Source organism: Canis lupus, chromosome 21 (assembly GCF_011100685.1).
Source record: "Canis lupus familiaris isolate Mischka breed German Shepherd chromosome 21, alternate assembly UU_Cfam_GSD_1.0, whole genome shotgun sequence".
In the NCBI taxonomy this organism is placed as follows: domain Eukaryota; kingdom Metazoa; phylum Chordata; class Mammalia; order Carnivora; family Canidae; genus Canis; species Canis lupus.
The window spans coordinates 44625554-44637655 of NC_049242.1; the positions used below are offsets into that span (position 1 = coordinate 44625554).

The 12102-nt window shown below is 35.8% G+C and overlaps 1 protein-coding gene across 1 annotated transcript in view; it reads left to right on the forward strand.

Moving 5' to 3' along the window:
• Positions 1-12102, forward strand: part of ANO5 (anoctamin 5) — a 70849-nt gene that overhangs the window by 29958 nt on the left and 28789 nt on the right. The window contains 3 exon segments of the mRNA NM_001168413.1: positions 6149-6283; positions 6870-6975; positions 7073-7133. Of these exon segments, the coding sequence (NP_001161885.1) occupies positions 6149-6283; positions 6870-6975; positions 7073-7133 (302 nt within the window).

Consider the following 12102-nt stretch of genomic DNA (forward strand, 5'->3'; position numbering starts at 1 on the left):
AGGGAGCCCCATGTGGGGCTCAGTCCCAGGACCCCAAAATCACGACCTGAGCCCAAGGCAGGCACTTAACCGACTGAGCCCACTAGATGCCCCTGAAATTTCTCCCTGTTAAGCAAAAGTGAAATTCTTTATAGACTCTTCCCACTTTGCTATTTTCACTTAACAATATATCCTCAAGATCAAAGCAAACGAATTCACTGAGACATCATCATTCATTTTTCCATTTTATGGTATACCTACCATTATGTGTTCTTGGGCATTATGTGTTCATTTGGGCAGTTTCCAGTACTTCATAATTACAAAGAAAAGTAACCATGTACTTCAGTGAGTAACAATGTACATGTGTATGTGCCCTTGGGAGTGTACCTCCAGGGTAGATCCATCTGTGTGAAATCCTGGGATTGCAGGGTAAGAGCATATGTAGTTGTGTTAAAAATTGCCAGATTCTCCCTCAGTGGGATGGGACCATTCGGAATTCCCACCAACAACGTATGAAAGTACAGAGTATGCTGTCAAGTTCTCTAATTCTTGCTAGCTGACTGGTGAAAAATGGTATTTTAGTGTAGTTTTGATTCATATTTCCCTCATTATGCATGCAATCGAACATCTTTTTGTATGCTAAGGGACATTTTTGTAGCTTTTAAAATGAATCTCTACTCATATTTTTGTCCATTTTTCTATAGGACTTTTGCCTTCTTTCTCAGTGTTTTTTCAGTTTTTTTTTTTTTTTTATACACCGAGGTTTTGTACCTTCTATCTATAAAATGTATTCCTAATATTTTCTCCACGTTTGTCATGTGCATTTTGCCTTAGCTTATGGAGCTTATGGGCTTTTTTTTTTTTTATTTGTTTGGTTGGTGGTTTGGTTTTTGCTACGTACAAGTATTTTCTTATTTTACACAAATCAATAGAAATATTGATCAGAATTTTTATTGCTTTTGGATTTTTAGTGACAAAATGCCAGTTTATACACACAAGTTACAGAGGAATTCACCTACGTCTTCTTTTACTTGCATAGTTTCTCTTTTGATATTTAGACTCCCGATCCACTTAGAATTTATTCTTACATGTTGTGTGAGAAGTAGATCTACTTTTATCTACTTGTCCCGACGCTATTTATTAAGACGTATATTTGCAGCCCAGTGATGTGAGGTGCCCCCTTTTTATCTTATGCTAGATTTCTGTGTGCAGTTCAGTTCCTTTCCAGATGCTCTGCGTTGCTCCTCTGACCGAGCCAGCCACCCATGTATCAGTACCATCCCGTTTTATTTATTTTTTTTATTTTTTTATTTTTTTTTCCATCCCGTTTTAATTGTAGCGTCTTTGCTTAGTGTTTTACTCTGCAGTACGGGTATACGGGTAGTATATTTTAAAATCTAGCTGGGCTAATACTCCACATAGCTTTTCCATTCTGTGTTTCCTTGTACATTTTGCACATTTCTTCTTCCATAAAAACTTTAGCATCAACTTGTCTGGCTGTTTACTAAAAAAAACAGATTGTCGGTATTTATATGGGGATCACATTAAATTTATAAATTAACTTAGGTAGGCCTGATAGTTTGAGGATAGTTCAGTCATTCTAATCATTGAAAAGGCACGTCAAGGAAAGGATATGTTTTTGTTCCAGGCTACTTTTGGATTTTTCAAGCGTATTGTAGACTTTTCTTTACGTAAGTCAGGCAATTTTCTTAGGTTTAATCCTAGGTGTTTTAAAAGTTTTGTGGCTATTATAAATTATGTATTCTCTTCTATCTTCTGACTTACTATTTCTATATTGAAGGCTATTGATTTTTGCATCTTAATTTTGTGTTTTGATACCTTGAATTCTTCATTAGATTAGTTTTAGCATTGATTGTTTAAGGTTATCCAGATATGTTACCATGGCTTATTTATTTATTTATTTACTCATTTATTATGTTTAAAATATTTATTTTATAGATGGAGGGGGAGAGCACGAGCGGGAGGGGCAGAGGGGAGAGGGAATCTCAAGCAGACTGCACGCTGAGTGCAGAGCCTGACACCAGGCTCCATCTCATGACTCTGAGATTCACAACCTGAGTGAAACCAAGAGTTGGACACTTAACCAACTGTGTCACCCAGGTGCACCATGATGTCATTTTTTATACAGTAATAGTTTATATTTGCCAATTCTTATGACCCCAATTATTTTCTTTTGTTCAGTTGCATTGGCTGGTAATTCCAGAACAGTATTAAATAGTAACGGACATAGTGGGTGTCCCTGCCTTGTGGAAATGCCTCCAGTGTGTCCTCATGAGCAGAAAGTTCTTTTGTCCTTGAACATTATCATTTTGCTAGGGAGCTTTGAGATTTTGTTTGCTTGCTCATTTGTTTTAATATCTTATGGATTTAACACATCATGTTTGGGAGTTGATTATTCTAAGTCTGTTTTTCCTGGTTCCTACTGGATCCTTTCAATGTATACCTTCTTTCTTGTTTTTTTTTTTTTTTTTTTTTTTTTTCTGGAAAGTGTTCTTGGATTGTAGTTTTGAAATATTAGCTCTTTTCCAGTATTTTGATTCCAGGGTCTTTATTTTCTTTGGACTCCAGTTATATATATGTTTGTTTTTTTTTTTTTTTTGCCTATCTTCATATCAATTTCTCTCAGACTCTTTTTACTTTTTTGTTATTTTCATTCTTTTGATAGGTTTCCTGTTTTTCTTACTTTTATTAGTTTTTCACTTAATTTCCCCTTTATTCTCTCTCTTGAATATCTCATAATTTCAGCATCAATTCTGATATAACCTTATGTGATTTTTTTTTGTTTTTTCCTCTCTTTATGGAGTTCTTTCTTATTTTGTTTATTCAATTCCCTCTTCTTCTTATTTTTATATTTCTGGCATTTTCTTATACTCTCATTTATTCAAGAAAATTTAATTGTTTATAGTACTTTATTGCACTATTTCTTATGTTCCTTTGGGAGAACATTCATGAGCTGAATGAAATTATTTAACATTGTCGGTTTTTGTAATATAGTTTTGTATGGCTATAGTCTGTCTTTGTCTGTTTGTATTTAACTCACAGAATTCCTAGCATTAAAGTGCACTCTTATGCTAGTCCTTTACGATTCCATGCAGTTTCTTTTATAGATGATGGTTGTGGTTATTGCGTGCTATTTCTCTCATTTCTACAGGAGCCTAACTGTCCCTTTTATTTTCTTCTTTCTCTTACTGCCACACCTTTAGGGAGTACCACCCTGTATATCTTATTCATCTCCAAAAAATACTGCTTCTCTGAAGCTGCTACTCTTGCTTATTTTCAGATTCCTTCCTTTTGGCCAGTGCTCTGAATTACCATGTCCCAACATGTGTTCAGTATTATAACATTTAGTTATATCTTCCCCAGCCCCCACAGGTGGTTATTTTGTCTGTATTTGTCTAATGTCTTTACCCTACTTAATTTTTTTTTATGTACTGGAATTTCTTAATAATTTCCTTCACTGCTCTCTTGTACCTCAGGTTTATGACAGCAGGTGGCAGGTGCCCTGCTGGAACTGGGTTTATTTCTTTATTTATAGATAATTTGAAGATCATGATATTCTCTGTCATGATGCTGAAGGCCTGTATTTGGTGTGGTTTTATTTTCTCTGCTTGTTGATTTTATGGGTTTTAGGAAAAGCTTTAGAGACCTGTTAGCACTTAATAGCAAGATGATGCAAATAAAAACATCCTTAAAAAAAGAAAGGAATTGTCCATAGATGCATGATTACAATGCACACATTCTTTTAATGGACATTTATTAAACATTACTAGGTACAAGGCAAGAGAGTAGGGCTACAAAGATAACCCAGACACGGTTTTCTAATATGAATGTCTCAGGAAGACACACAAATGTATAATAATTATAACAGAGTGATACTCATGAAACAACAGAGCATGGATGAAAAAGCACCTACTTTTTCTTGAGCTGTGTCTTGAAGATAAGTAGTAAGTTGCTAAGTAAACAAGTTAGGTAAGAATTTCTCAGGCAGAGAGAAGAAGGTACAGAGCACTGGGCTGAGGAAGACAACTGTATATTTAGTTCTTCATGTAGGGGAGTAGAAGCAGCGAGACTTTAATGTTTCTCAGCAACATCATGCAGAACACTGCTCAAAGAAAGAATAAAACCTTTGAAGGAGGAAAAGGGCATGGTTGAGGTTTTGCTTTAGAACCATCACTTCACTGGGAATGGAAGATACTTGAGGGAGGGATGCAAGACAGAAGTCAGGGAAGTAAGGAGGCTGTATTTAAAATTTTCAGAAATAGGTGTTGAAGGTCACATGTAAGATTCTTGACATTTGAAAGAAAGCAAAAGGTAGTTCTTAAAGCTGAAATATCCAGTTTGTTTATGAATTACCAAAGAATTTTTAGGTTAACTCTAGAGCAGTAATATTGACATCTTAACTTAAAAAAGGATTGGTTTGAGATCCCTGGGTGGCTCAGTGGTTTAGCACCTGCCTTTGGCCCAGGGCATGATCCTGGAGTCCCAGGATCAAGTCCCACATCGGGCTCTCTGCATGGAGCCTGCTTCTCCCTTTGCCTGTGTCTCTGCATCTCTCTCTCTCTTTCTGTATCTCTCATGAATAAATAAATAAAATATTTTTTAAAAAAGCATTAGTTTTGTAATTTTTAAAACATCAAGTGGAAGTAGATATGATGAATGATAAATTCCACAAATCAAATATTTTATCCTTTACTAAAAGATTTTGATGTTATGGGGCACCGGGTGGCTCAGTCAGTGAAGCATTTGCCTTTGGCTCAAGGTCATGCTCTCAGGGTCCTCGAATCAAGCCCCTTGTCTGCTTTGCCGTCTCCCTCTGCCCCTATTGCCACTTGTGCTCTCTCCCTCTCTCTCTTTCAAAAAATAAATAAATGCAACTTCTAAAAAAAAAAAAGATTTTGATTTTATGCAGTATAGACGTAATTGCTCTATTTTTCAGCAGAAAAAGAAAAAGACAAATTCACTTACCCTAAGTGTAAGTGAACCTAAGGAATTTGTGAATGGCAAATTAACAAGAGAATATGATGGAATCATAATTTAATTTCAAGTTTATAGTGATTTGAGGAGCCGAACAAGAGAAAAACAAGAGTGTGAAAATGTTTATCATCAGTGAAAGGAATGAAAAACAGTATAAGCAGCGAGATGCTTTCAAATATTTGAAAATTAAGTTTTTACTGTTTATGTTGAGAGTTGCCTTCTTTTTTGAGCATGTATGGAATTTACAATTTAATATTAAATGATGTAATATATTGTTAGATTGCATGCTATTAGAACCCAGAAGGGATCACATCTAACTGCCTTGGAAACTGTGGAAGGGTTTCACAGATTTGATAAGCTGAACTCCATGTGAATAAGGAGGATTAATCTGGTTTAAAAAAAAAAAGTGTGGTTTTCTGAGACAGAGAAAACTATGTTCTCTAGTTCCTTAAAGAGACTTCTTAAGGGGGAACTTGGTTTAGAAAAACAGGAACAGAAACACACAAAAACTTTGGTGGTAAGACTTAAACATTTATGACAAGTAATGTTGTAACTTTTTACCTCTCTATAAAGCAAGATCTGAACTGCATATTTCATGGAACTTTTATTAAGCGATCAATTTTAAGTCCTTGGTGTGCTACGCCTCTCACAATTCTATAAATGTCCATCAGAGATCCGAAATCGCAGGAAGATGGAAGTCTATACACCGAACCACTCTTGCCTAATGTGGTCAGAGTACCTTCTTCTATCTTAGAAAGAGAAATAAAGCAAAACTCCATGCACTTCGTGAATGTGATTTCGATTTTTGTTAAGTGCTAGAAGTTACGTAGCAGAATGTTCCGCGGTTTATTTCAATACCTTTAAACTCTCCTTATATCTTAGAAGCTTTTCAAGTTGCCTAATTGTTCCAAAATTAAAACAACTTATATTCAGTTGGCTTCCAGCTTATATGTGTTATCTCTTTTAGTCCTTACACCAATTCTGTGGATAAGCATCACCCTGTATTTTATGAGGTGGAAACCAAAGTGAGGAGAGTTTAGTGACTTTTTACCAAAATTGCAGGGTGAGAAAGCAATGGAGCCAGGAATGCAGGTCTTTCCTGAATGTAGAACCAAGGCTCTCTGGAAGGTATCATTCTTCTAACCTTGGATTTTATTTTTAACTTCTTTCATAGGAATTATTTTGGAGAAAAAATCGCCATGTATTTTGTCTTTCTTGGATTTTACACCGAAATGCTGTCCTTTGCAGCTATCGTGGGCTTAGCTTGTTTCATTTACGGCTTACTATCAATGGATGGTAACTCAAGCAGGTGAGTACAACGGAATTGCCCAGAGAAAACATCTTGCTGTTATACTAAATGAAATGGTTGTTATTACTTCCCTGGCATTTGTTTCAAAATGTTTCCTGCTGGCAGCAGATAATTGATGTTTTTGAAAAACCCCAAATGTTAACAGCTGCCCCTCACCTGGAGCTTTATGGAAAATCTGTTTTTAATGATCAACCCTAAAGATTCTGCTTCTCAAAGCATGACTTGACCTTCTACAGAAATTGCTGCTTTATTGCCCCTCTGCCATATGTGAGAAGCCATATAAACAGTTGTCCTGTCACCCAAAAACGCATCACCTTTAAAATAACTTTGCTGGGGATCCCTGGGTGGCTCAGCAGTTTGGTGCCTGCCTTTGGCCCAGGGCGCGATCCTGGAGTCCCGGGAGTGAGTCCCGCATCAGGCTCCTGGCATGGAGCCTGCTTCTCCCTCTGCCTGTGTCTCTGCCTCTCTCTCTCTCTCTCTCTCTCTCTCTGTGTGTGTGTGTCTATCATAAATAAATAAACAATCAAATAAATAAATAAATCTTTTAAAAAAATAAAATAAAATAACTTTGCTGTTCCCTCTTCAGCACTGAGATCTGTGACCCTATGATTGGAGGTCAGATTATCATGTGCCCACTCTGTGATCTAGTGTGTGATTACTGGAGACTAAATACTACTTGTTTGGCTTCAAAGGTATGTCTGATGTTGTGGTACAATTAAAAAGGCTCAAGATTTCTCTTTGTATCAGATTTGATACTAAGTGTTTTTTGTGTTGTTGCTGTTTTTACAGATCTCCTACTTATTTGATAACGAGTCCACAGTGTTCTTTGCAATTTTCATGGGGATTTGGGGTGAGTAAGTAGTCACAGCATTAGTCTACTAGCATTAGTATGCTGCTGGAGTCTACATCGGCGGTCTGTAGTCCTTGGTCCTTGGTCCAAAAAGGTCTTTATTAATCCTCTGTTTATTTCTCTGAGAGATAATATCAGTTTTGAAACTTGGTATATATTCAGTTCACACTGTCTCCCAGGCCTATGGTAAAAAAAACCAGCTCAGTAAGTACTTAATTCAGAAGAGAATACACATAAATATTTGTTGGTTGGAAGATATTGAATCATGGCTACAAAGTTGAACAAGACTCAACAACTGTTGAGGACTAATAAATCAGTGTTGGCGTCTAAATTCCCCATGTATAATTCTGGTTCCAGCATCCAGTTCCATTTGTTAAAAATCTTCTGTATAAAGTGGAATTTTCCTTAATCTTGGAAATGTCCCACTATTTCATCTTTTTCATTTGACATGAGAAGTAGAGGTGTCATGAAGTTGTCCCTCCCATCAGTGAGGAAAATATTTTATGTAACAGTAACTTACTGGGAGGAAGCCCAAAGACTTATGAAACATGTCCCAAATTATAGGGGACTCGGGGCAAAAAAAAAAATAGACTTTGTTTTCCCTTTCAATTTAAAAATATGTCTTTAATAATCACAAATATGTGCATTTGAAAAGTGGGCAAGGGAACAAGGGTAACCCGACCCAGGCAAAAAGACACCAGAATGTGGGTGGGGGGGGGCAGTGTGTGAAGCAGAGGGATTTATGGGTTTCTGTCAATGTTGCTTGGCTGCTATGTCTAAAGAAAGGAGCCTGGATTCAAAGAACAGAGAATAGAGAAATCCTAGTGGCAGGTCTCTGATGACCCCGACTTTGTTGAGTACAGCTGCATCTTTATCCTGTGGCTGCCAAGTCCTTCCTCTCTCATTCACTGCTGATCGGTGTGCAAATTATAGCAAATATAGATAGTTTTCAGTTGTTCCCAATGAGAGAGACTGTACACCCATGGCAACCTTACGTTTCGTCACAGATCGAGAAACAGTCGTATGTGGAACACGCAGACAACTTTTGGAGAAGTTTACTCACTAGTGAATTGGTTTACCTTTGATTTTTGAGGATTGTGGCCAAATTCTAGGGAAACAGAACTTTAAGGATATTTGTTTTAGTACAACCACTAATAAATAATTAAGCCCAATCAAAGGATGAGTAGATGGAATGGATGTGAAGAAAAAAACACTCTAGGCTAAAGGGCCAGCACTAGTTCAAGGCATTGAGACCTGAAAATAGTACTTTGTCTGCCAGATAGGAAGTGCATTTTATTTATTTGTTTAGCTTTTTGTTCATAATGAAAATACATGTTCATAGAAAATACAAGTCGTATATAGAAGTAGAGAAAATTATTGTTAAAATTACTAGAAATAGAAATATCTTGGCCATGATTTTTCAGAATCTTTTGCTTCATGTGTGGGCATGTGTATTCATATAATTTGACATAACCGATATACATAGTTTTAAATCTACTCATTGTTTGTTAAAAAGTGAGTGACAAGACTCCTTCCAGAGCAATGGATATGGGAATGTGTAGGTATGTGTGTGTGTGTGTGTGTGTATTTATGACTGAATAGAATGAGTAGGACTTTATCACATTTTACCTGAGCACTTCTCTATTGAGACATTTAGGTCACTTCCACTCCCCCCCCCCATTTTATTGAGATTTATTTAACATATAACACTGTATCGGTCTAAGGTGTACAGCATGATGATTTGATGTATATGTATATATTGTAAAATGATTACCACAGTGAGTTTAGTTAGCATCATCACATCACATAGTATTTTTTCTTATGATGAGAGTATATAATGCCCACTCTTTTAACAATTTTAAATATACAATGCAATATTTTTAAGTATAATCACTATGCTGTACCTTATACGCCAAGAGTTTATTAATCTTATAGCCCCAAATTTGTACCTTTTGACCACTTTCACACATCTACCCCCAACTCCAGTAACCACCAATCTGTAATCTGTTTCTATGAGATTTTTTTTTTTTAGATTCCACATATAAATGATATCCCACATATTTGTATTTCTGATTTATCTCATTTAGCATAACACCCTTAAGGTCTCTCCATGTTGTCATAGATGGCAGGATTTCCTTCTTTTTTATGGCTCAGTGTTATTCCCTGTCTATGTATATGCCACATTTTCTTTATCCATTCGTCATCCATTGAGTATCTCCCTGACTTGGCTATTGTAAATAATGCTGCAGTTAACATGGAGATGCAGATATCACTTCAAATTTGGGATTTTTGTTTCCTTTGTATATATACCTAGAAACAGAATTACTGGATCATATGGTAGTTGTATTTTTAATCTTTTGAGGAACCTCCATACTGTTTTCCTTAGTGGCTGTATCAATCTACATCGCCACAAACCGTGCACAAGAGTTCTCTTTTCTCTACATTCTTGCCAACACTTGTTAATCTCTTGCCTCTGGTGACAGCGACACTTCTAACAGGTGGGAAGTGATACTGTGGTTTCAATTTTCATCTTCCTGGTGATCAGTGATGTTGAGCCTCACTAATCCTTTTGTGTTGGTTAATTTTTTTAAGAGAGTGCAAGCACATATGTGTGCATGAGTGGGGGGCAAGGGGCAGAGGGAAAGGGAGAGAGAGAGAATCATAAAGAGGCTCCTTGCCCAGCACAGAGCCTGACTCGGGGCTTGATCTCTAAGATCATGATCTGACCCGAAATCAAGAGTTAGTTGCATAACCAAATGAGCCACCACCCAGGTTGCCTCCCATGTTGGCCATTTGGAAAAATATCTAATTAGATTCTGTGTCCCATTTTTTTATTGGATTGTTGTTTTGTTTTGTTTTCCTGTGGAGTTGTACAATTTCTTTATATGTGTGTGTATAAATATATATATATATACACACACATACATCCCTTATAAAATATGTAATTTGCAAATATTTTCTCCCATTCTGTAGGTTGCCTTTTCATTTTGTTAATGATTTCCTTTGCTGTGCTTTCTAGTTTGATGTAGTCCCATTTGTTTATTTTTGCTTTTGTTGCCTTAGGTGTTATGTCAAATCTTACAAATCATTGCTATGACCGATGTCAAGATGCTCATTACCACTATGTTTTCTTGCAGAAGTTTTATCATGTCAGGTCTTATGCTTAATCAGTCTAGAATCTGTTTTGAGTTGATTTTGGTATGTGGTCTAAGATAGGGATTCAGCTTTGTTTCTTTGCAAATAAATATCCAGTTAATTACAAAACCATTTGTTGAAGAAACTGTTCTTTCCTCATTGAAAGAACAGTTGAAAGAACATGGCTCTTTTGTCAAATATTAGTTGATCATTCATGGATGGGTTTATTTCTGGGCTCTTGATTTTGATGCATACATCCGTGTGTCTGTTTTTATGCCACTATTCTGTTGTTTTGATTACTATAGTCTTGTAATATAGATTACAAAATGTAATTACTATAGCTTTGAAATCAGGAACTGTGGTGCCTACTGCTTTGTTCTTCTTTCTCAAGATTGCTCTGACTATCCCAGGTCTTTTGTGGTTCCATACAAATTTTAATACTGTTTGTTCTATTTCTGTGAAAAATGTCATTATTATTTTGATAGGGATTGTATCGAATCTGAAGATTTCTTGGGTAGTATGGACATTTTTACAATATTAATTCTTGTAGACTATAAGCATGGAATATCTTTCCATTTATTTATGTCTTTTTGAGTTTCTTTTATCTATATCTTGTAGTATTCAGTGTACATATCTTTCACTTCCTGGGTTAAATTTATTCCTAGACATTTTATTCCTTTTTATGCTACTGGAAATGGGATTCCTTTCTGATAGTTAGGTGGTTAGTGTATAGAAACAACTAATTTTTGTATATTAATTTTTATCCTCAAACTTTACTGAATTCCTTTATTCTATTTTTGGTGAGATCTTCAGGACTTTCTCTATATAATTTAATGTCATTTGCAAATAGAGACAGTTTTACTTTTTCCTTTCCAAACTGTATGTCATCTCTTTCTTTTTCTTAGCTAATTGCTCTACCTAGGATCTTAGTACTTTATTGGAAAAAAAAAAAACTAGCAAGAATGGGCATCCTTGTCTTATTTCTGATCATTGAGGAAAACCTTTTAGCTTTTCACCACTGAGAATGATTTTAGTATGGGCTTGTCATATATGACTTTTGCTATGTTGATACATTCCCTCCATACCCATATTGAGAATTTTTATCATGAATTCTATTAAATGCTTTTGCTGCATCAGTTGAGATGACCATAATTTTTTATTACTCCTTTTTTTAATGTAGTAGACCACATTGATTGATTTGTGTATGTAGAACCATCCTTGTATCCCTGGAATAAATTTTACTTAGTCATAGTGTATGATCCTATTAATGTATTGCTGAGTTTGATTTGATGCTATTTTATTCAGGTTTTTTGCATCTCTGTTCATCAGGAATATTGGCCTGTAGTTTTCGTTTCTCCTCATGTCCTTGTCTTTTAGCACTTTTGACTATATCATGCCACTTTCTCTGGCCTTCAAAGTTTCTGCTGAAAAATTTGTTGGTGGTCTTATGAGGGTTCCCCTGTACATAACAAGATGTTTTCCTATTGCCATTCTGAGTCTCTGTTTGCCTTTAACTTTTGAGAATTTAATTACAGTGTGTCTTAGTGTGGGTCTTTTTGAACTCATTTGAAATGCTTCGGGCTTCCAGGAGTTTATAGATTCTTTTCTCCCCATGTTAGGGAGATTTTTCAACCATTATATCTTTGAGTCAGTTTTCTGCCCCTTTCTTACTCTCTTCTGCCTTTGAGAGCATTTTTAGTACACTATTGCATTCTTTAGTTCTCCTACTTGTGTTTATTACTCTTTAATATTTTCTGTCTCTTTCTTCAGATTTTCACTTTGTTTTATACATTGTTCTCCTCACCTTGGTGAGCATCTTTATGATAATTATTTT